At 62.7% G+C, this 24943-nt stretch overlaps 1 protein-coding gene across 1 annotated transcript in view; it reads right to left on the bottom strand.

The window, feature by feature from the left end:
• Positions 1 to 24443, bottom strand: part of ASIC4 (acid sensing ion channel subunit family member 4) — a 30163-nt gene extending 5720 nt beyond the window's left edge. The window contains exon 1 of the mRNA XM_040604994.1: positions 23086 to 24443. Within this exon, the coding sequence (XP_040460928.1) occupies positions 23086 to 23661 (576 nt within the window). The 5' untranslated portion in view covers positions 23662 to 24443. The remainder of the gene's footprint in view (positions 1 to 23085) is intronic.
• Positions 24444 to 24943: the final 500 nt, after the last annotated feature.

Here is a 24943-nt window from a genome sequence, read left to right as displayed (position 1 = left end):
AGCATCTCAGGCACCAGTGAGTGGTTCTCCCAGGCCAGCCCCAGCCACTGCCCCACTGAGTAGAGGTCAGGCTTGGTGAGGCGCAGGAAGCGTGCCGGGTTGGGGTTGCAGAGGGTGACGGCTGGGAAGCGGAGCTGGGGGGCCCAGGCGAGGCGTGCGCGGGTGTGCACGGGGCGCGAGAGCAGGTGGTGCAGGCGGTCAGTGGCGCCGGTGGCCAGCAGCCCAGCGGAGGCCAGGAAGGCCAGGCTCCAGAGCAGGCGGCGCAGGCGGGACTGTGGCCGGGTGCACATGTAATGCAGCCCGGGGATCCTGGTGGCTCTCAGGATGCCAACAGCGAGCTGGCCAGTGCCACCGTCCTGAGCCACTGTCAGAGCTTCCCCGTCCTGGCAGCAGGCAAGGGGCAGCGGCATGGCAGCAGGCAGGGTAACTCCTCTGGAGAGTGGAGTGCAGGATGCCCCCAACGCTGCCTGGGGTCCCTCGTCCCCTTCGGGGAGCTCTCCCTCCTGGGAGGCTTTTGCTCTGAACCTTCCTGGAGACAAATGTGGCAGACGCCTTCCCGTGCTTCTCCGGTGACGGGCGAGGGGAGGGAGAGAAGGGGGCTGCTACAAACACACGCCTTCCCCCAGCCTCCATTCGGGAATGGAAAATTCCTCCCTGAGCCGTGCTGGGACAGGGTGCGGTGTGTTGCATTACCCCAGATAGGGTGAACTGGCAGCCCCCAGTGCCCCAGCTCAGTGGGCACCCGTGTCTGGACAGGATGCCCTCTTCCAGCTACACTGTGCAAACCCTGCGCTTAGGGGTGCTGTGCCGAACTCGTCCCTGTTGTCCCCTCCCTGGCACTGCAGCCTGCTCTGGATCCCTGCCTGGACACCCAGAGTCCCCAACCATGGCTGCTCTGGGGCTGAGGGCCCTGCCCCACAGAGGCAGAACAGTGCCAGGCCGGGGGAGCCATCACCTCCTGCCAGCACTGCTTGGGACTACATGTACCTTGGTCCCCAGTGCTATACCCTGGTAACCCCTGCCCTGGAACTGGGGACCCCAGTGGATATAGGCCCTGTGGGGTGGGAGAAAAGGGGCCATGGGCCAGGACAAGTAGAGCCGTGGGGCGGGAGGCTGCGTGGGAGCCCACCTGAGCCTGGCGGGCGCTTTGAAGTGACGACAAGGCTGTGATCAGAGCGCGGCGGCAGCAGGGGGTGGGGGGTGCCTCTGCACCAGGCTGTCAGCACAACTGGAGGGCCCTGACAGCCTGTCAGGGTGCCTTCAAAGCTCAGCACCGCACTCCCCGGCAGCCTCTCATCTCCTGCTGCTGCCGCTTCCAGACACCCACCTTTGGCACCAGCCCTGCCAAGGTGTGGGCTGGCCCTGGGGGGTTCTCGCAGCCTCCGCAGCCCTGGGACAAGGCAAGGCTGCTGTGCCCCCTGAGAAGGGCAGCAACTCTGTTTATCCATGGCAGCTGGACAGGAGGGCAGCAGTGAAAGGGGGACTGGAAAGAGGGAGCTCCTGCTTGCCTCAGCAGTGACTCCCAGCACCACCAATGCTGCCAGCCTTGTTGCCTGAGCAAGGCACGACTCTGCAGCCATGCCAGCGACCTGCACAGGAGCCAAGCTGGCAGCTTGTTGACAGATGCAGGAGAACTCCAGGCAGGTCAGAAACGGGGCTTGGCCTCAGGGAATGGAGCGGGCAGGGAGGTCACCGAGGGACGTGAGCAGAGGCAGTGCGGGCAGCATCTCAGGTGCCCGGGGGTGGAGAGATCTTCCCCTCCCCATTGCACGTCCTGCCCCGCGGCAGCGAGAAGCCCAGCCCGAAGGCACCTAGGGTGCCAGCTCTGGTCCTTTCTGGCTCTGGGCAGGGTCAGGCCCCGGCGCCCTGGCGCACCGGCACCCCCGCACCCCGGCACCCCGCAGCCCCGTACCCCGGCGCCCCGGCGGCGCAGGCGGGCGGTGGGTGCGCGGCGCGGAGGGCCGGGCTCCGGCAGGGGGCAGCAGGGACCCACGTTCGGGCTGAGCGGGGCGCGCAGCACCGGCCCCGCCGGGCACCCTCCCCGCCTCCCTCCTCCTCTTCCTCCCTCCTTCCCTCTGTCCCTCCTTCCCTCTGTCCCTTCCTCCCTCCCTCCCCCGCTCCCGCTCTCCCAGCCCGGCGCGGCCCGACCCGCCACTCCCGGACGGTCTCTGAGCAGGACCGGGCAGGACCGGGCTCCGCTGCGCTCCCGGCTCCCATCACACTGCCATGCCGGGCCACGCCGCGGCACAGGGCAGGTGAGGGCAGCACCCCAGCCCCCCCGATGGCAGCGTGGCCCAGGCAGCAGCAGGGAGCAGCTGGCCCCACGGCACGACGTGTCCTGGGGAACATCCAGGACCGTCCCGGTCCCACCCACCTCGGGATGCCAGCGCTGCTGCTTGCTTTGCTGGAGGAGCAAACGCTCTTGTGGAGCCACAGAGCTTCCCTGGAACAGAGCTCAGCTCCTCGGGGACACAAAGCCAAGGCTGTGGAGCAGCCCTCGCCATCCACATGCCGCCCCCCCCCGAGCTGTCACTGGTCCGGCCACCAGCCGGCGCAATGCTGGTATGGCACGGGCTCCCTGCTTCTCTGCACCCTCGGGACCAGCCCAGTGGGTCACCCCACCCCACCCTGAACTGTGTGTCCCTGCACCATCACGGGGACACGGCTGAGCCTCGGCCCTGTGCTGGTGCGTCTGCGTGGAGCTGCTCAAGCTGGCTGGGCTCCTTGCTGAGATTTATTGTGGCTCTGAGAGCCGGAGGCTGCCAGCCTGATACCATCAGCCCCTTGCACACCAGGGCAGCTTTTATATTAGTTTTCTTTAAATGGAGGATGAGCTTCCCAGGCTGGAGGAAATGTCATTTCTCTGAACGCTTCCATCTCATGTCAGTTCAGACATCTCTGGGCAGCATCACAATCATCCTGGAGTGGGGCGAGGGATGAGGACAGGATGCAGAGGCTGGGGGACATGGGGACAGACAGCTTGGGGACAGGGACCTGTGTTGGCCAGGGCTGGAGAAGAAGGTCCAGCACCGGCAGTGGCCTTGTCCTCTGTCCTCAGAATCCTCAGACAGGCAGGCATGGATGTAGGGCCGTGTGGGGAGGGCAGGGGTGCCCGTGGTGCCCAGCTGAGTTACTCACTTGTCGGCTGCGAGGGTGCCGAGGCCAGCTGTGAAATTGCACTGGCGAGAGCACAGCACAGTCCTGAAGGGCTTTGCCTTTCCAGCATGACAAACCCAATTAGATAACAGGGAGCGCATGAGGAGGAGGAGGAAGGGCAGAGGAGAGCCTGCCTGCACCATGAACATGATTTCCTCCCTGCAGCTGACCCAGAAAAGCGCCTTGCAGGGCTGAAGCACATGAGTCCTGCCAGGGATGGTGCCCGGCGCATGGGCCCCTGGGCACCCTGCTGTCTGCTTGCCAGGCACCCATGAGTGCCATAGCCTCCAGGCCGGGGTGGCAGGATTCCCGCACTGCGTGCTGGTCTCCTCGCTCAGCCGCCGCATGCTGGCATCCCCATGCCACGCTCATATGCAGGGGAGACCCCATTAGGGAGGTAATTTCTCGACACGATTCCTCATTTCCCTGCTTTCTGCTGTGGAGACATGCTGACCTTGACAGAAATAGCTGCTTGTGCCTTGGCAGGCGGATCTCAGCCAGAGATCACTGGGGGGCCTGGCATCCTGCTCCCCACCCCACACAGCTCTGGGGCCTCCCAAGTCCCCTTAACCCCCTGAGGCTCACCATTCTGCCCCTCTGATGCAGGAAGTCCCATGGGAGCAAGGTGCTGGCCCCCAGCACCCTCACCCCGGCTCATGCCAGGTCACCTGCAAGCACTGGTGTCATGAGGACCAGCCCCATGCACCCCCAGTCCCCCATCCCTGCCGCTGCCAGCCCATTGTGCCAGACTCCAGCTGATCCCAGCTCACACAGGTATTTCCGCAGCTTACACGGCTCCCTATGGTATTTAGCCTCTGGAAGACGACGTTAAACATTGCAAGCAGCGACAAATCCTGATTGCTCCGAGGAGACAAGAGGCCGTGCTAAGCTTCCAGCCAAATGTTTTCATGTGAAGGAAACGAGCTGCAGCATGTGCGGTACCAGCGGGTCCTGCTTCTGCACACCAGGGCACCCAGCCCCCTGCTCCCACATCCTTGCTGGGACATCCAGCCCTGCTCCCATGTCCCTGCTGGGACTTGCAGCTAGCAGGCAGGCCCTGGGCATGGGCACACCATGCAGAAGTGAGCAGCCCAGCAGAGACACCTCTGAGAATAGCCATCACCAGGGCGTGGTGGGGATGGGGACATGGATGGGAAGACACTGGACTGCTGCCCACCCTGGGCTTGGCAGGGATGCCATTCCAGGGGTAACTTCAAGGGTGATCTCCAGATACCCCAGCCCACAGAGCAAATTAGCAGGGGCAGGGCTGTGGTGTAAAGAACAGCAACCTCCAAAACTGGAAATGCTGCTTCCTGAGTGAGTGCAGGCAGCTGGAGGCACAGGGATGCCTCTGGCCGGGAGACACAACACAGGAGCTGGGGCCAAACTGGGAGAACACTAGTAGAGCTGGGGCAATGGCACATCCACGCACACTGCTCCCTGCTCTGCTCCTGCCCCCTGCTGCTGCCATCCTGGCCCAAAGCCCAGCACTGCTGGAGCCCCATACCAGCCCCCCTGATGCAGCCCCCCACCACGTCCCCAGCAGGCCACTCCCCCCACACAGCATGGCCAGGCCCCACCTGGGTGCCCCGGGAGGGAAGCTGCAGCGCTGACACCAGCATTGCAACTGCCCGGGATATGAGATCCGCTTGGATTCAGCAATTTCAGCTCATTTCAAGCCTGATTCTGCAGCAATTTTCTGAGCCAGTGGGATGTTTTCGCCTCTGCAACGTCCCCTCTCATGCACGGTCGCACCATTTCCCTTCCCTGTTCCCAGGAGGGCTGGGGGAACAGCGCCAGTTTGGCTCAACCCCAGCTCCACCAGCAGCACAACCATGCCCCACACCAGCAGCCCCTTTGTGCAGCCCCCTGCCCCTGCTGGGTCAGCTCCTGCAGGTTGCAGCCCGGCTTGTGGGACTGGGACTCCTACCTCCATGGGGCACTGGGCCCTGCAGCCTCAATCCTGGCAGAGCAGGGCACCTTCGGTCCTGAGCAGTGCAGACCAGCACTGGAGCTGGACTCCTTGTTTTCCCCATCCTGTGAAGGGCCAAGCTCTAGAGCATCCTCCGCAGCACCCCAACCCATTTCTCCAGGAGAAGGGAGAGCAATGGGGCAGCAGGGGGGGCAGGGAATGCTGCAGGCACATCCCAGAGGGGCTGGGACATCTTCTGCCACCACAGAGGTGCCTCTCTCTGTGCCACAGGCCAGCCTGTGCCAGCTGAGTGTCCTTGGCCAGGCCTAAGCCAGCAGTGGAGACATGGGTGCGTGGGGCCAGCAGAGCCCCTGTTGTGCTAAGCGGGCTCGCTGCCAGAATATCAAGTGTTCAGCTGTGCCATAGGCTGCACTGCCAGCCAGGCAGGGTGGCAGGAGGCACACGAGCCCCAGCAGTGGGCAGGGTGAGCAGGTCACTGCCAGGCTGCTGCATTGGGGCCAGCATGCAGCGCAGTGTCCCCCAGGCGCAGGCAGGACCCCGACTAGGGCTCCCTGCAGGTCAGGAGCATGGGGATGCAATGCATGGCAGAGGGATGCACTGCACACGCAGGCAAGGACACCTTCCCAGTGCATCTGCCCCGGTGCTGCCAGTGGAAACAGTAAAGCAGGGGGACATTGGCACCATCCTGCTTTCAGGAGCAGCATCTGTGAAAGCACACTTAAACTTGTGTGCCAGGGAAGGAGCTCTCCCTGCAAGCCATTGCTCCAGGAGTCCTGCACCAGCCAAGCCAGGAGCCAGAAGGGGCTGTGCTGCCTGTTCGACACAGAACCAACATTGCTGTGATACAGAGGCAAGGGGCTGGGGACCCCAGGTCCTCACCTCTTGGCTATGCTGCATGGGCACGGCAGCACACAGCTGCCTGCAGTAGCAGAGCAAGTGCAGTCACAAAGTTGTGTTTTCCCCTCCTGCTGCTCCTGGGGGGAATTCATCCCAGAATCTCACTCGTCTCCTCATTTCCAACCTAAATTTATTCATGGCCAGTTTGTACCATTTGTTCTCGTGCCAGCATTGTCCCTTAGCTTAAATAGCTCTCTTCCCTCCCTTGTGTTTACTCCCTTGATGTATTTATAAACAGCAATCCCATCCCCTCACAGCCTCCAGCCTGCCAGCCTGCACGTGCCAATTGCTTCTGGTTTCCTCTCCTGATTCAGGCTTTGCTTGCCTGCGCATCTGCTCCAGTTCCACAGCAGCTTCCTCAGCTCCGGCTGTCCAGGGCTCACACACTGTTCTGGCAAGGTCCCCAGCCCATGCAGACACAGGACTCCGCCCTCTCCACTCCACAGCAGCTGTGGGCAGCATCCCACACAGGTCAGGACCACTGCCCCTGCCGGAGTTAACCTAGACCCTGAAGATCTCCCGGCACTTTATGCTTTTATATGGTTTGCTTGCACTAAGCACCTTAAAGCACCCATCAAAAGGTGACCTGGGCAGGTGAAGGAGCCAGCACCAAGGGAATTGCAGAAGATGATGTGCTGGGGTTGCTGGCAGAGGCGGGAGTTGTGCTGCAGTGCAGTGCAGGGGTGCAGAGAGGCAGGGGTGCAGAGGGGCAGGGGTGCAGGAGCCAGGGAAGTCCACTTCAGCCTGTCATCAGCCAGCAAACCTCTCTGAGATGCTGGCCTGCTGCTTACCTACCCTGGTCTGTCCCTAAGCATGTGGGTCAGGTTCTGGGGCTATAGGAGGTTTCTGTGCCACGTCTGCCTCCTGCTTCCCCTGGGAAGGAGAGGGGGAAAGCCATGGGGCAGAGCCAGGAGGTGCTCAGGGTTCCCATGGAAAAGGTGCACAAAAGCTGCACGCCCAAACATGCCAGAGTGAGCTTGCCAAGCTGCTAATGTGCTCCCTGGCCTGGATTTGAACTGTGCTGAGCTGCAGCTCTGCCACCACTCTGTGCACCCTCTGGTGCTCTCCAGCTTCTCATCCTCAGACACCCCGGTGCTGAGCACGCTGCCTCCAGGCTCACAGCACAGCACGCTACAGATAAGTGCCAGGATGGGCTGCAACTCAGCCTTGCTGCTGCAAACCCAACAAAACACACATACACAGAGAGCAGTAATTATGGGTTTGGGTAGCAGGCTCCTCTTAACAGCTGGAGGAGACCCAGTGCCATGCGCAGCACTGCGCCACTTGGCCCCAGGACCAGGGAAGGATCCCCAGCTCTGCGGTTTCATACAGAGATGTAGCACTGAGCCCATCCATCCTGCAGGCTGGAGGAAGCAGGGAACATCAAGGATACCTGGAAGCGGGGAACACGGGGTCCCTGGGTCTCCTTTCTGGAGCTCGGGCAGTCTCTGCTCTCTGGCTGCTGCCACCCCGCAGGGACCCCTGTGCTGCAGGATGTCCCTGCAGGTACATTAGTGCCTGTGCACGGTGCTGGCTGGACGCTGGTGGCTCTTGGCTGGGAGACAGCAGCAGGTGCTGGGTGCCACCAGCCCAGCCCCGCTGCCCTCCGCTGCCCGGGGCACTGCGGGCAGGCAGCGCGCAGCACCGCAGCCCCCGCTGCTCTCCTGCCAGGCGCAGGCAGAGCTCTCCAGGCAGCCCCGTCCCCGAGGACCGCTTCTCTTTGAAAGCAACCGTGCAGGGAGCGCTGCTGCCCGTCCCCAAAGGGTTAACAAGCAATTTCCTTTGCTGACAGCTCGGAGACCGTTCACTATCGACTGCGGGAGAATAAGAGGGGAGAAGCAGCGAGATAAAAAGGCAGCAGAGCTGGCACCGCCTGCTTAATCCCAGCGTTTAATCTGCTGGGGCAGCGCAGGCAGCCTTATCTCGCCGTCCTTCTGCTGCTCCATCTCATTACTGCTCCCACGGCTGCGCGGGCCGCGCCGCCCGGAGATGCAGGAGCTGAGCCGGGGAGCGCTGGCCTGGGGCAGGGCTGCTGCCAGCCGCCTGCTCGGCAGCCCCCGCCGGCCCGCTGCGGGGGGGCACCCGCCCGGCACACACATCCCCCCGCTGCCCAGCCGGGACACCCCCCCACGCACAGACAGGGGGTGTGCACACAGACTGCACCCGCGGAGCGTGCTGGCTCACGCCTGGCACTGCCACACGGCCTCGGGGATGTGCTGCCGGTGTCACGCACGTTCCCTGGTCTCTGACCCCGCACATGTGCCCTGGTGGTCCAGCCTGCGCCGTGCCCGTGGCCCTGCAGGTGGATGGAGGATGCAGGGCTCCATGGGATGATGTGCATAGGACACAGCAAGGCCAGGACAACAGCCAGGGCAATGCCATCTCGGCCTGCATGTCCTCCTCCCTTCATCCTCGCCTAGCCATGGTGCTCCCCTGCCGGGTGCCAGACCAGCTTTGCTCTGGCTGCTCAACCCACCAGGCACACCATGGCCAATGTCGCTGGGTCACCACCGGCCTGGCCCTGGCAGATCCCGCAGCCAGGGCAGTGGAGGCAGGAGGGGAGGGGGGGGCTGCCCCCCAGGAGCCAGCAGGTGCCGTCACAGACACAGTCTCTGCAGACGTGGCATTTATCTGTAAATCCACAGCACTGACATGGTGCAGATGAAGCCTCCGTGCTAGCGGGGTTGTCACAGGGGTTATCCTGCTGCCTACGGATGGGTTTACACTGATAAGATTTATTGTCACCCTGGCTGAGGTGCTGCCAGTGCCTCACTGCCTGCTGCTCTTGCAAGGCAGTGCTGCCTGCCTGGGGGTGCCGTGTGAGCCGCGAGCAGCACCTTGTTGGGCGGCCACTGGCAAAGCGGGTCCCTGGATGGGAGAAGAGCTGGGTACGACCCTCTGCTCCCCGCTGCCAGGGCTGATGGGTCCCCTGCCCACCTGGCTCAGGGTGCCTCGCCCAGCCTCTTGTCATTGCAGAGGGATGCTGGTCCCCAAGCCAGGCTGAGCGGAGCACACATCTGTGCTGCCAGTGATTTGCTGATGGTGCTGGCAGCGCAGCTCCTGTCACAGTTCAGTGGCTTCGCAGCTCTCTGGTTCAGTGCAGGGCAGCCGGGACTCATGGGGCTGCTGGGGCAGCTGTGTGTGGAGCCACCACAGGCAGGATGGCCTGGGCAGGGAGCCGGGGAGGGGGAAGCCCCCAAGCTGTAGCCTGACCCCAGCACCACATGGGAGCTGGCAGGGCAGCTATGGGAACCAGGGCCTTGTGCATCCCCTACCCCAGGGCAACATGGGGTTGGCAGGAATACCCCAAAAAGGGGAATTTGTCTCCAGGGCACCCTGCTCTGTCCTGGTCCCTGATCCACACCCTGCTGCCTGCCCCCCCTACTGCCACACTCCAGGGCACTGATTTCCCTGAGGGCAGCGGGAATTGTCCTGACCCACCTGGTGCAGCCAGGCAGGGACTGAACCAGGCTAAATCCCTGAGCTGCAGGAGGGGGAGCCACCTGCCAGTATACCCCCCCCCGTCCCCAAAGTCATCGCATAAGCCCTTCACAGCTCCCCCACCACCCTGCTCCATCCCAGCTCCTGCCTTTTCCTCTTCTCCACCCTTCCAGCTGCTGACCCCCTGACGATGCTGGGGGCTTTGCTCTCTCCGACAACATGGATTTGACCCTAGCATGTCAAAATTGAAGGAAAGAACATGCAAACAAACAGCTCAAGCCTCAGCTGCAGCCTCGTCCCCAGGGCCAGCTCAGGGGCCCGGGGGGGGGCAGTTGGGGTGATAGTGTAACCCACCAGCACATTGGGAGCCCGAGCAAAGTGGGGTGATCACAGCCCAGTGGGAAAGGGCTTGTTAATAGCTGAGCCCTTTTAGTAGAGATTAGGGAGCTGTGTGGCTTTGATCTTTGATTGCCAATTTGCATCTTGAAGGCGCTGGGACCTCATCCAGCCTCAGCGCAACCCTTTGTGGTTATCTCGTGGCTAATGGATTTGTTCTTAATGCTGGAGCGTGCAGGCTAAAGGCTGATTAAACCCTCTCTGCGGCGCTAAATCAATGGAACAAACATGATAGGGGTTGGCTTTCCCCAGCCTGCACGCTCCTGGGCGGAGGGACTGATCAACAGAGACCCTGCGCTGGCAGGGGCTCCCTCCTTGGGGTTGCCGGGCCAGGGAGGAGGTGCAGGCACCGGTCGGCAGGGACACCCTGCAGCCCCTATCCCTGTATCCTCATCCTCCACTTGCCATGCAGGTGGCATTGGGCTGGGGAGTCTTAGGACTCCCAGGGTGTTTGTCCCTGCCCTTGTGCTGATCCTTGATGTCTGCAGGAGCTCCCCAGTCCCACCCCGGATCCTCCTGGATCTCAGGGCTTGCTATGGGAGCAGGGACATGTCCTGGCAGCAATGGGATGACACAACCTGCCCCTGCAGCTGGGGGACTCCTTCCCCCTCCTCATGTCTCCTTTGCTCCCACAAACTGGGGAGCAGCACTGGCAGGTCCCACCTCCTCTATCCTTCAGACTGTCTCCCCTTCCCCCTACTGGGAGCCAGCACCACATTCTCAGGACAGTGTGCTGCCTGCAGCAGACCATACATCACATGCTGTGAGCAGGAGTATCTGTACACACTGCCATAATGCCCATGGTCTCCGCTGTATGCCCAGCTTCAGAAAAATGCAATTCCCACTGCATCTGCAGGCGGCATTAGCAGAGGGGACAAACTGCACACTGCCCACAGATGCCCCAGGAACAACCGGCCCCCCATCCTACCCACTGCCTAGGCTGGGGGCCTGGGGATGGGAGCTGAGCACCTTGAGACAGGCAGGATTAAGGTTTTTTGGACTAGGAGCTGTGGGAAGGAGGACTGTGTAGCTGCAAGTCGGGAGGAGACTGGCTGAGAGCATTCTGCACCCTTTTCTTTTTGCAGGGCTCATAGCATCGCCCCAGATGCTGCCAGGCAGAGCTGCCTACAAGTCTGGTGGCATTTGAGTGACAGGACCCCCGAGCTGTGCTGGAGGATGAGACACGAGCTGCAACACAGTGAAGCTCTGGCCAGTGCCTTGCTGGGAACCAGTCCGTGGGGAGAAGGCGCTGGGAGCAGCCCCACCGGCCCCAGGCTCTGCCCACACCAGGCTTGGACCTGGTGAGCAGCGGCTGCTGCAGAGGCAGCCGGGCTGCTGCATGGCACGGAGCCAGCGGGATATCACACGCCGAGATTCCCATCTGCAAACCTCACTATTGAATCATCTTCCCTCCGCCAATATTTGCCGAGTGTGGCAGATAAAGTGGCTACAAAAGTCATCGGTGCCAGCATTTCAATCTGCCCAGGCTGGTGGCAGAGGGGCAGCCAGGCAGGCCACCCTGGGGTGGCAGGGTACTCACAGCTCAGCCCGCCCCGAGCCCCCTGCCCCAGCTCCTGACCAAGCAGGCCCTGTGCCCTGCCTGCAGCAGTGCGAGAAGAACCAGGGCTCCTCCACACTGCTGTGCAGCATCTCTGCCTGCCTGGGATGGATGCTGCTGCCATGGCACCACTGCCCCCACCACCCTGGCCCATGCATCACCACAGCCCCTCCTCCTCCTGCCCTCACCCCCACCTTTGCACCAGGACAGCCATCTCCCCCTGGTCAGCACCTCCCTTGCAACCCTCAATGCCAGCACCAACCTCCCCTCTCCAGTACTGCCCCGTTCTCTCCATGTCACCCCAGTGCCCCCAGCTATCATTGGCCCTGCCCTGCCTGTGCCACGCAGCCCCCTCTCTCCCTTGCTCCATGCTGCCTGTGCAGTCTCTGCAGCAGTCCCCGAGCAGGCGAGGCAGGGCATGATGCCGAGATACAGCTCCTGGAGGAGAAGCCCAGAGTGTTATCAGCCTGGGGAGTTAATTAAGGTCATGTCAGGCGATAAGGAAACAGGATGTCAGAGTGGCAGCATTGCAGGGGGGTCAAAGTCTGAAAAACTCCGTATGAAAAGCAACTCCACCTAGATGCGACCAGCCAGGCACTTGGGGACGGAGCGGCTGTCATAATCGCACACATAGGGACTCCAAGGACAGCACCAGACACCTGGTGGGTCCAGTGACCCACATCCAGTACAAGATGAGCTGGGGATGGGCAGGGGCCCCGGCTGTGATATGCCAGGAAGAGCTGGCTGAGCAGCTGTAGTTATCTGCTCCTGTCCCCACGTAGGAGCACCACCGCCAGTACGACCAGCGCCGTGCCGGCAGGGCAGGAATCGCTGTGAACCTCTGCCCGTAATTAGCACATGTAATTGCAGACAGTCTTTGATTATCAGGGCCTCAGAGCCAGGCACACCAGGCTGCTTGACAGCACTTGTGCTGCTCCTACCTTGGACTGTTCATCTCCCTGCTTGGTCACGGCTGCACCCCCCTGGGCCAGGCTGGGCCATGGGGCTGGGTGAGCAGGGCTGGCCTGGCATGACACAGCATGGTGTGCAGCAGGGCAGTGGGAGCAGGCTGGGGACAGGGGTACAGGCATAGCAGATGTGCAAACCCATCTCTCCTGCGCGAGCAGCCGTGGCATCCAACACCCTGCCTCGCTGGGCGGGAGCTGAGCTGTCTGGACATAATTAATACTTGAATCAATCTTGGCTGGATTTGCATAGTGCCCTAGGTCCCGTGCTGCCTGGTAAGGCAGGCTGCTCTGTGCCCTTCCCAGGAGCAGCAGCAGCAGATGCCAGGCCAGCCCTACCTGGATCCGTGGGGGTCACAGCCTCCGCGTGGCCCTGACACTTGCCCCCATGTGCACCCCATCCCTCCTCATCCCACCCCTCCCACACACATTGAGGACACTTGCAGGCCCCCACCCTGCCCTGCTCCAACCACTGGAGCATTGAAGACAGATGGAGATGCTTTCCCCTGTGGCACGGTCCCTCCCTCCCTCCTCAGACTGCAAAGAAATTGCGGGGACGGCAGCTCAGGAGTGAAGGGCACAGCAGAGTTTGGAGGGCAAAGGGGGGTGGCCAAGCTGCAAACATCCCTTTGCAGCTGGGAGGCACGGCTGTATCCACCTCTGCATGCCCAGGATGGGGTATGATGCCCATGGGCAGCATCCCCAACTGGTGCCTGCTCTCCTGGGGCACCCAGCTCCCTCCTGCCCCTGCCCTGCTCCCCTGGCCCTGGTAAGCATCCTCCGCCCGTGCCTGGAGGGGTTGCCCAGGCTGAGCCCTGGCCTGGGAAGAAGAAAAGCCAGGGCAGGAAAGAGCCTGGGGTGGGGGCAGGAACAGCAGGGTGCAGGCAGGGACTTGGGTGCCACCTACAGACCTTGTTTTGCCACACTGTGGGTGCAGGTGGACAGTACGGGGACGTACAGGGTGCCACTGCCCCCTGGGGATGACAGACTGGTGAGATATCCCCGTGCAACGGAGCGCAGTGCCTGGCCATGGCCCGTGACACTGCTGACAGCTGTGCCTGGCCCCATGAAACCGTGGGGACAGCAATGCTCCAGGCACAGCTGGATACAGGACGAGACACTGGCACGACTCCTGCCCCCAAGGCTGCCCGACAGCCACCGTCAACAATGTGCCTCACCTGTGCCCGACCACAGCACCCAGCACGCATGCATCACCCACAGCATCTGCAGCACCCGCAGCACCCGCAGCACCCACAGCACCTGCCGCCCAGTCCCCCCAGGGCACGGTGGCCACGGCCATTAACTGTGCCTGTGAGCGGGGCAGGGGGGCACGGCCTGATTGCAGCTGCCCAGATGAGTGCGGCCGGCTCAATCAGAGCCACACGCAGCCCTCCAGCACGCCAGGCACCGGGAATTAAACTACTAATGAGCTGCTGGCTGGAGGGCTGGCAGTTAGGGATTAATCAGGGGCTCTGCTCTGACGAGGTGTGTGCCTCCACTCCCCTCCCGCTCTGCACATCCCAGGGGCTGGTGGCTGGCAGCGGGCCAGCGGGTCCCCCCGGCCCCTGCTCCCTGCCTGACCAGCCACTGTGGGCAGGGGTCAGCCCAGCTCTGCAGCCCAGCTGAGCTCACCAACACACAGAGGGGTCCCCAGGCCCCGTGCCACTGGGACACAGCACCTGCAGGTCCTCCCAGCCTCTGGCTTTCCTCCTCCCTCCTTCCTCCTGTGCTTGCCTTCTCGGTGCTGCAGTCGAAGGGAACCTTTTGTTCTCCTGGAAGAAAACCTGTTGAGTCCAGCTGAGCTTACCTGGCTCTTAATAGCCATTCAGGTGCAAAATGCTCTCTGGCTTGCATCGGCACCCGGAGAGGGGCATGGCGAGCTGGGGGTGCCTCTGCCAAGGGGCCCTCCTCACCTGTGCAAGTAGCGACTTCTCCCAGGGACAGGACAGGCAGACGTGGGAGCCCTGAGCCCCAGCTAGTCAGGGTGCAGGTCCATCCCCCCACCCCCAAGTCCGGGGGCATGGTGCCATGTGCCCTGGCTCAGCGGTGGGGCTGTCCTCACCTCCCGCTTGCTGCCAGCACAGCGATGCAGCTGCGCGCAGATGGAGCCAGCAGCACCCTGCCTGTAACCGCTGCTGGTGCAGCACACCGGGCCACGGCTCAGAGCACAGAGGGAAGGTTTTGCAGCGTAAGCAGGGGACAGCCACCCACAGAATCGTGCAGGGAGCTGCAGGGAAGCTGCTCAAGCATGAGCCTGACTCTGCTCCCGTGCTGCGAAGCCCTGGCTGGCTTTCCTCCTCTTCACAGCCGTTGTTGCGGAGTTAGGATGTGGCAGAGGTGTCGGCACCTTCCTGCCCTCACACCCTCACTGTGCAGCCCCTGCAAGGGAGCATGCCCTGGGGACAAGCTTGCCACCTCCCTGGCTGTGTGTCGTGTTGTGTTGGGGCAGCATCTGGGAGAAAAGGCCAGCGACCAGCAAGGAGCAGGTTAGAAAGATGCATGTTCTCCCCTATTGCACAATTAATCATGAGAAGTTTTTCCTCCTTTCGTGCATGAAACAAAATTTGGCAGGGCGCTCTGACCACAGGGACTTGCTGCTTGCTCTCCAGTAAAAACCCAGCCACATCTGGCAAAGAAATAACCTCAGAGCATCCCTGTGTGCGCAGGCGGGGAAAGACAATGCTGGGCCAGGAAGGAAAATCCAGCGGAGCTTGGTCTGCAGCCCCCCATGCAGTGAGCACCTTCAGCTGCCGGTGTTTGCCCCCCTCCCCAGACCCCAGGACACACATGGCCATGTTGCTCTGCCAGCACCATCGTCCCTGCCTGCAGGCCCTGTTAGTCTGGTTCTGGACGTATAAATGCCCAGGCAGGGGCATGTCCCCCCGCCAACTGCCTGGGTGCTGGCAGCAGTCCCTGCATCCCTTGCCTGGGCTCTGCTTCTGCCCATGGCTGCCTTCCTCTGCTTGCTCCAGCTCCCAGCCTGGCTGGAGCCTCAGCCCGTCCTTTCCCGGAGCAAGCCCAAGCCTCACCAGCAGCGTTCCAGCTATTTGTTATTGGAAAAAGGGGGAAACACAGTTTTCAACAATTATTGTTTTTTCCACCTGACTGGCTGCAAACTTGTTAATTTTTTTCTTTAATGTGTGAACAGTGTCGACGGCAGCTGCATGTAAAATGACTCGACGCCCTATCTGCGGGTCCCTGGCTGGCTTTCAGTGCTCGCACCGCAAACATTGCCTTCTATAAATAAAGGCCTATATCTCATCAATGGCAGAACAGCAGAGCTTTATATAGTCGTCTTACATAAAACCGTCTCTCTTTATGGGCTTCAAACCATTTGCGTCACTTAGTGCAGCTCCGTAAACCTCCTGCTCCAGCCGCTCCCCCGTGAAGGGAGACCCGGCACAGCTGCCCTGGTGCCCCGCGCTGCCAGCAGGGAGTCCGGGGTCCCCGCTCCGCCGGGGACTGCCCTCCCACCCCCCCGCAGAGCCAGGTGGCAGCTGTGTCCTCATCCCCCCGCACTGCCACCTTGGCACATGCCTGCCTCCAGCCTGCCCAGCCTTGGCACCGAGTGCTGGCACAGTAGCCGGCACTGCCAGGCACCCCAGCGCCTGGGGACAGCCACCCACGGGCCAGCGCCACACACCCTGCCCTTGTAACCCTCCCTGTCCCGGCCACGGGTCCTGGGGCAGCTCCGGCTGGGATGCTGGCAGGTGCTGTTCTGCCCTCCATCACTCGGGCATCGGGAGGGCACAGGGTGACTGCCAGGCTGGCGGGGCAGGCTGGCTCCCCAAAGCTCAGGCTCTGACATGCAGGGTACATGAGCCCGGCCAGTGGCTTTCCAACCCACTGCCCAGCAAGCGGGCAGAATGCCAGGGGCTGCCCCCACGGTCATGGGGCACAGGTCCCAGCCCCAGCCCATGCTCGGGCTTCTGTGGTCCCTGGAGCCTCCGGCTCCATATGGCAGAGCCTGTCCCTTCCGGCTGGCCGCAGGCGCCTGCCTGCACGCACCGATGGGTCCCAGGGGTGCCAGGGACTCCTGCCGTGCCTGCAGTGATGCCTGCCTGCAGTGATGCAGCTGGCACCCCGGCTGGCAGCATAGGAGCTGGGGAGACAGAGCTGCAGACACCATGGTGACAAGCCTCCATTTACTCCTGTGCCACCCCAGCCGCTGCCCCAGGTGGGCAGATGGCCGAAGGCGGCAGGACACAGGGAGCCAACAGCACCGTGGCACCGGCACCTGCAGTGCACTCTGCCCCGTGGCTGCCTCCAGCACTGCCTGGCTGTGGGACCCCTGCCACAGGTGACACTGGCACCAAGGATGGGGTCAGAGAAATGGCCTGCCAGCCACAGTGCCACGTGGCATCCAACCACTGTGCTGACACAGGGTACCTGCACCCCAGCTAGCCCTGCCCCATGCCCAGAGCCCCCATGCCCAGCCAGCCACACTGCACCCCATGACCCCCTCCAGCCATTCATCCTGCACCCCATCATCCCCACTGCCCCGTGGACCCACAGCCTCGCGGCCTCACACACCAGCAAGCACCCACTCCTGGTGCCAAGCTCCCATGGGTGCCCTGGCCCCATCCCTCTTGCAGCCAGCCAAAGTGCCCATCCCACTCTGCAGCCAGCAGCACTGGGGGAGCACTGCCCCACAGACACCCTACAGGTGCTCCGGCCCCAGGAACAGCAGTGTCCCCAATCCACCCAGCCTGGCACCTGGGACCAGCCTCATGGCACGTCCCACATCCCCAGGGAGCCACACCAGGCGCGGGCGTCCTGGCCGCTGGCTCCCCCCTGTATCGGAGACAGGCTTATTAAGTGTGTGATATTAAATTACCCAGATAAGAGCGTAAGAGCTTTTAAAGTCAATTCATTAAATATAATTATGAAGAGAGCTTTTTTATGCTCACGGTGATCTGATCTCAATCAGGGAGACAGTGGGAAAGCCGCTGGCTCCTCCAGCATCTCCGCTCCCCCGCCGTGTCGCCTCCGCGCCCCCCTGCTCCCCCGGCCTCAGCCCCCTCCCGTGGGGAGTCAGCACCCACAGCCATGGTCCTCACCATCCACCCCGCTACCCCAGCACCCCCTCCCCAGTGTCACTGCTGGTGCCACCCACTTAGATGGAGGTAGCATGGGGATCTGCCCAGCAAAGGGGTGGGAGAGGGAAGGTGATGGGGGTGAGATGCAAGAGCCAGCAAGGTTGGGGAGGAGGGCGGCAGGGTATGGACATGCTCAGGGGCAAGAGCCAGGGATGTGGGGAGATGAGTACAGGCTCTTCACAGCCCTGGGTCCCCCTCCCCACAGGATCTGACCCCCTCCCTTTCTCTTGCAGAGCAGACTCCTTAGGGACCTAATGATGCATCCCTACTCCCCAGGCAGGAGCAGTGTGTGCTTTGGTCCCCTCCCACATTTATTAATGGCTCTTTGCAACCAATTAATACCTGCCAGCCAGGCAGAGGCTGCCCTGATCTATGGCTGGACCCCTCAATGTGCAGCCCAGGTGGCCCCACACCAGCCCTTCAAAATGGGACCCCCCTCTCACTCCATGCACCACCAGCTGCAGCCTGTGCTGCAGCTGCCCATGGGGCTGAGCCCATCTTTCCTGGGAGAAGCCAGGGTGGAGCAGGGATCCCAAAGACACTTTGGGAGCCCCATGCCCCTCACACTTTCTCAATCATCCAAAAGACAGATAGATTTCCAAGAGACTGGTGTCTCCTTGCCGTGGTGTTCTGAGACTCACCATAGCGAGGGGCTTTGTGGTGACACCCCTAGGTGCAGCCAACCCCTTGTTGTCCCACCATGATACCCTAAATACCCTAAAATCCTCATTACTCCTATATCCACCCACATGCTGCCACATTCTGGACATCGCGAGATGAGGAACAGCAGCCCAGCTGGCTGGGAGCAAGGTGGGCTCCTGGCTGGGGTCCCTGCAAAAGGCTCCAGTGGGGGCTGGTGGGCGCAGCTACATGCTGCTGGGAGCTGCTGGACTGACATTTATTTTTAGACGTGAATTGTATAAATTAGCATTTCTCAGTGGATTAAGCAGCAGGAATTGTGTAAAATTAAATGGCAACGAATTGCATTAAAGTCCCCCGTTTTCTGGCACAAGCAGTGCCTTGAGCCATGCCTGGGCAGCTCATGTGTAACAGCATTGGAGTTGCTGCCACCGCCACTCCAAACAGGAGTGTGACCAGCCTGCACTACCTGGGACACAGACCTGGGGATGCACAAGCACAGTGGCCAGGTTGTGAGGATGGGGAATTACAAGTCCCTGGGGAGGTCGCTCAGGTGCCGGGCTAGGGCTGCAGGACATGGATCCGGTGAGTGGAATGCGGTGACCCAGATGGGCACAGCTGGGCTCAGCCAAGCAGCTCACAGGCATGGTATCAGCAAGGGATGCTCCAGGCTCTCCTGGGCACTGACACCACCAGCCTCAGCCCAGCCAGTCTCTGCCATGCATGGCAGGATACCCACCACAGCCACAGCCATGCCACCCTCCAGCAGGGGTGAATCTGTATTGGGACCTGTATGGCACTGCCTGGCCTAGGGCCCCTCTGTGCCCCAGCCTCAGCAGGTCCTGCAGTGCCTGCAGCCCAGTGAGCAGCCGAGGGGCCCTGGTGAGCCCCCTGTGCCCCTGGGCACACTCAGCCCTGCGCAGGAGGAGAGGGGAAACAGGGCGCATGAATGCCAGGCACTGAGCAGGCATCAGGTGGGGCAGGGCAGGTGAAGAGTAATGAGTCTAGCTCTTTTACCCAGTGTAAAAATAGGATGAAAATGTGACATTTATTAAGTACGGTTCTGGCGGAAAGGTCAAAAAGAGTCCCCGCATCGGGACTGGCGCGGGTCGAAGCAGGGATGGCAGCAGAGCCTTTCTGGGAGGAGGCAGGGGTGACGGCCTGCTGTCCCCTGCCTACATACCCCAGCCAGACTCTCTCGGGGTGCACGTGGTGTGCAGCTGAGAATGCTCCCTGTCTCTCAGCACAGGGGCTCCCCGCTCTGGGGTCTGCATGAGATGCCAGGGAGACCCCCATACCAACCCTGTCCCGCGCAGGCAGGAGGCCCTGCCTGGAGAACCGGGGCCAGTGCCAGCTCCAAGAGGCGCTGCCAGCTCTCAGCAACCTCCCCGCTCCCCCCCCAACCTCTAGCCCTGGCAGAACTGGCTTTGGCAGCCACACATCAGAAACAAAAGGCTTTTGACAGGGGACGCGGTTTTGAGAAAGGCACCGGGCTCCTGCCTGGCCATGAGCGGAGCCTCCTGCCGCAGCCACTGCCGGTGAGCAGGCGGGATGTTGCTGCCAGCCGGGGGAGACCATCTCCACATGCTTCCTCCCTCATCCCCCAGACCCCTGAATACTCCAGCTGCCTGTCCCCCCATCCCCAAAGCACTGCTGACAGGGCTCTCCCCACAATGCCCGCTGAGCTGGCCAGCACCGGCCTGGGGCTGTGGCCATAGCAGGGTGCCAGACATAGGTGTGAAGATGGGTGCGAGCCACCTGCAGCAGCTGAGCCTCAGCCCCGTGGGGACACTTCCCAACCTCCCGCTTAATGGCACGTAAAAAGCGCTATTGATTTCCCACACCGGCGCCACACGCTTTTGCACCCTCGGCATCGCAGCTGCGCTCACCCAGGCAGAAGGGCTCCGCACCAGCCACCCTTGCCAAGGCATCAGGCACCGGGCAGCAGCAGGGGCAGCCCAGCCCTGCACCCCCCGGCAGAGCAGGGATCGGGGGGCTGCAGAGCATAGCACGGCACGGCTCGGGGGGCGGTGGAAGAGGCTTCGTCAGGGCTCCGACATGGACCTCCCGCAGCCGACACAGGGGGCACATTTGTCAGCAGGGTTGCAGGGGAACCTTGCTGCGGCTCAGGGCTGTCCCTGCCGCCTGGGGAGATTTACAGCCCAGCCGGGCTTTATTACATGGAAGATGCTTACGCTGGGATTTTTCCCCCCATAGTTTCTTAATTTGCTATCCCATAAAGAATGTGGATTTGTGACGTTAAATAGGGGAAGATCATTTACCACTCGCAGCTCTTACTTAAAGGATCCGCACAAGTTATTTATTGTGTGAGCACAGGCTGCAAGCGGCAGCACACGGGGACACTCTCCAGCCTTGGTGTTGTTCCTGCTCCCAAACAGGCAGCAAGCTGGCCACAGCCCCACGGCTTGGCCACCCTCGTGCTCTAAAACTCCAGCCTCTGGATGAAGTCCACCTCATGCCCAGAGGGAAAGTGCCCAGCACTCCTGCAAGCAGGCGGCAGGAAAAGCTCCTTCCCTTCTCCGGCATCCCTAGGAACACGACCTCTGCTCCAGGGGCGGCTCACCAGAGCTGAGCACCCTGGGACTCCAGGCCATTTGCCCCACTGGGATGTGCTGCAGTCTGGGAGCCCTCCATCACTGCTGGGACATGCTGTGACTCACATATCCGCCCGATATCCACCCACTGCAGCGGGGGTACAAAAGCTTTCCGAACATAAAAGCACACATTAAGACCCAGAGCTGGGACCGATGAAGCCTGGAGCTCTCCACCGCATGTTGGCTGGGTGCAGGGCAGCCTAGGTGCCCCTGAGTCAGGGCCACAGCTAGGAGGCACGGGAGCACCCAAGCCCACACATCACAGCTGGGACTCACCCTGCCTGCCAAGCAGCTCGTGCTGCATTTCAGTCATTCTCAGGCGGCACAAGGGACCGATTCGGCTCAGGGAACGGGAGTAGGAGGCTCCAGCTGCAAACAGTGTGATGTCTCCACAAGTCCCACTGCTTCCTGGCAAGGCTCTGGGACATGGTATGCGTCAGAGAGAGGTCACATCTTCCCCCATCCCTCCCCATGCTCATGCCCTGCAGCGCCTCCTGTCCCAGGTTCATCCCTTTGCTCCAGGCAAGCCAGAGGTGATAGGGACACCCCTTTCTCCTGACAGCCCCTGATGCCACAAAGGCCAGGCTGGAGGGCTAAGTTGAGGCGGGGGGGGAGGCTGTGGGAGCCCAGGGCCCCCCTTCCTTGTGCCACAGTCCAGGGGTCAGCTGGCGTTGACCATCCTCATGCCTGGAACCTGCTCCAGTGCAAGGTGCTGGCACACCAGAGCCTGTCTGCCTGGGCATCCCCAGGGCAGACACGCAAGCAGGAGGTAGGCAGGCCAGCTGGTCCTGCACAGCCACCCACTGAGAAACTGGGTCCCAGTGACTGTCCTGGCAGTCACCCTCTGCTGCCACACAGCATGGCGCATACCACAGACCATGTCCACGCTGCAGGAAGCTTGTACCCAGCTCCATCCGCCTGAGCTCTGCCCTGCCAGCCTTACAGCACAGCTCAGCACACGCCAAATCCCACTGCCATGCCATGCCGCTGCCTGGCGCAAGGATGGACTGGCTGCCTCCCCCCCAAGCGAAAGCTGTGCAGGATCCCCCAAGAGGACCCCGGGGCTGGAGCCAGCGTGGCTGAGCTGTGTGCAGGACTGTCCAGCACCACAGCTCCCTGCTCCCAGCCCTGCTGAACTGCACTTCTCCCCGGCAAACTCAGGCAGCTGGCACAGAGCAGGCACAGAGCCCAGCAAAACCCCGGGAGGAATGGGACTGCCCCCCCAACGCCCTCTGCTCCTTCCCACTCCGCTGCAGTGCCTCATGCCAACCCCCACCCTGCACCCCCCCGCACAGGGCAGCCCTCCCGGAGTGGCACTTTCCCAGGGACAGCATCACCCGGCACAGCAAGCAGGCATTGTACTGATGGGCATGAAGTGAAACAGGACATGCTGCATCAGCCATTTCCAGCCCCACGAAGGCTCCTCTCCCCCCGCAGCATCCCGCACAGCCTGTGGCATCGCATCCCCCTCCCCGGCATGGAGCAGGCTCTGGCTGGCAGCACTGCTCCCGGGAGCGCATCAAGCCAGCCGAGCAGTAGCCCCTGGCAGCCGTAGGAGAGAGGCGGCTCATTTCCAGAGTCATTATGGTCTGAAAAGGGTCCCATCAGGTATTCTGCCCGTTCAGCACATTTATTTTCCCAAACCACAGCAGGGATTTGTGATTCCAGCCTCAATATTAGCAAGAGCTGCATGCTGGCGGCCCCCCGGGCCGGGAGCTCGCTGCCTGGGCAGGCGGGTGCTGCCGGGAGGAGGCCCTGCTGGCAAGTCCTGGGCAGCGAGTTGGTAGCCCCAGGCAGCCCCCCACTTGCCCAGCTGCAGCCATGCCTCCAGAGCAGAGCCACTCGGCATATGTGTGTGTGTGCCCAATGCATGTGCGATGTTGGCAACCTCCAGACTGATAGGCATCCCAGCGTCAACCCCCCCCAAATGCAGGAAAGCTCCCCTGTGTGCAAAGGGGTCTCTGCCCGTACCCCTCCACCACCAGACACTCTCGCTGTGCAAAGCACCCTGCAACAGAGCACTTCAACCCAGAGAGAAGCACAGGCTGGAGCAGGGCTGCACACCACAGCTTTCTCCCTGCCCACTGCACACCCACCCAGGGGACCACTGAGCCCCGCTGTCCCCCTGCCATGGCTCCTGCCTGCGAGCCCCTCCGGCACAGACCTGCCAGCAGCCTGGTCCTGTGGTACAGAGCCCTACCGAGAGCTCCCACGGAGGATCCTCTCTCTCTCCATGTGAAACTTGGAGGGAAACTCAAACAGAGAAAGATGCAAACTTCAGCAGCTGGAGCGAGCCAGGGAGCCCTGCCCCAGCAAGGCACAGCCAGGTGGGTGACCCCTGCACCGGTAGGGGACCCCAGGGAAACTGAGCCAGGTGTGCACTCACCACAGTGAAATCATGGGATGAGCAGTTCTCGCCGCTGAAGTTGCAGCTCTTGAGCATGTCGTCGAGCTGGTGGCCAGTGCGGTTGACGATGTCGGCCATGTCGGGGTCAGGGTAGAGCAGGTCCGTGGCCTTGTGGCCGTCCCGGTCCTTGGGGGGCAGCCCAGTCATGTTGGCCAAGTGGAAGATGTCAGCGTCGGTGAGTGCCGAGTGGCGGTAGCGGTTGATGTTGCAGATGGTGATGGCAGGGAAGACCATCTCGCGGATGGCCTCCTCGTCCAGGGCCATGACGTGGGGGTGCTCCAGGTAGAGCAGCGCTGACTTGGCCGCCTGGTAGAGGAAGAAGGCAAGCGAGGCCAGGAAGGCGAACGCCCAGAGGGTCTGGCGCACGCCCAGCCGCCCTGACCGGCAGATGTGTCCCAGGCCGTGCAGCGTGCTGGCGCTGGCAAAGGTGGCCAGGTCCCGGGAGCGGGGCCGGGCAGGCTCCTCGATCAGGCTCTCCTTATCCCCTTCTTCTTTCTCCTTCTGCTTCTCATCCTCTTCAGCAAATTTGATTTTACATACGATCTCAATCGGCATCTGCCCCGTGCAGCCGGCGTGCCCAGCCAGCGAGCTGCCCCCTGGCACGGGCACCGGTGGAAAGCCCGGCCAGGCGCTGGGAGGGGGCTCGGGTCCCCCCCAAGCCCCAGCACGGCGCCAGGAGGGCCGAGCCGTCTCGGGAGGGAAGCGCAGCCCCTCTCAGCAGCTCCGAGCCGCCGCTTCCCTCTTGTCTCACTAGTCGATCGTCTCCTTGTGCCTTCGCTTATCAGCACAAATACAGCTGTCAAAAACCCCTCTCTCTCCTCGCCCTCGCTCTGTCTCTCTGCCTCTCTCCTTCGCTCCTCTCTGGTTAAGACCCCAGCAGATACAGGCAGCATTTAGGCATCATGTGCTAATAAAATCCAGGGAATACTTAATAATTCAAGACATGTCAACATTATTTCATCGTCAAATAAAGAGCGAGCGGCAGAGAAAAGAGGCAGTGTGAAGGGCCCGGCGCCTCCGGGGCAGGGAGCCGCGCTGCGCCCTCTCCCCAGCCCCGGCTCCGAAGTGCTGCCGGAGCCACTTGTTTGAATGGCTCGGGAGCTGCCGGAGCCGTGCCGAGCCGCGCCGTGCCGTGCCGAGCCGAGCCGAGCCGAGCCGAGCCGAGCCGAGCCGAGCCGAGCCGAGCGGAACCCAGCTGTGCCGTCCGAGCGGAACCGAGCCGTGCCCTGCCGAGCCGCGTCGCTCCGTGCGATGCCGAGCCGCGCCGCGCCGCGCGATGCCGAGCCGTGCCGAGCCGTGCCGTGCCGTGCCGTGCCGAGGCGGGCGGGGCACGGAGCCTGCCCCCCGCCGCCGCCGCCGCGCTCGCCGCCTCGCCCCGCCGTGCCCCGCCGGCCCGTGTGCCCCGGGGCAGAGCGCGGCTCGGCTCGGCGCGGCGCGGCTCGGCGGGGGCGGGCAGCCTGCGGGCAGCTCGCCCAGCGGCCCCCTCCTGCTCGCCCGCCTGCGGACTCCTCCTGCCTCGGCGGCTCCCTGGCCGTTAACCGCCTCCCTGCCACGGCCCGCCGCGCCCCAAGTCGGCGAGCGCCCAGCACCGTCGGTCCCGGTCCCGGCCCCGGCCCCGGCTCCGCCAAGACCCGGCCGACAAGCCGCCGCCGGAGCGGGGCTGCGGACGTGGCGCCGGGGTTGCAGCTCCCCTCGCTCCCCACCACGCCCCCGGTGCCCCTCGGTGCCCCGGAGTCGGGAGGGCGGCAGCACCGCCACCCACCCCCGCGTCCGCCACCCCCTTCCCCGCGGCGCCGGCCGCTCCCGGGCTGCGCTCCCCCGGCCTCATTTCTGCCCC

The sequence above is a fragment of the Falco naumanni genome, chromosome 8, assembly GCF_017639655.2.
Source record: "Falco naumanni isolate bFalNau1 chromosome 8, bFalNau1.pat, whole genome shotgun sequence".
NCBI classification, from domain to species: Eukaryota; Metazoa; Chordata; class Aves; order Falconiformes; family Falconidae; genus Falco; species Falco naumanni.
The sequence above is the reverse complement of the archived record's forward strand: the minus strand, read 5'-3'. Positions and strand labels throughout refer to the sequence as shown.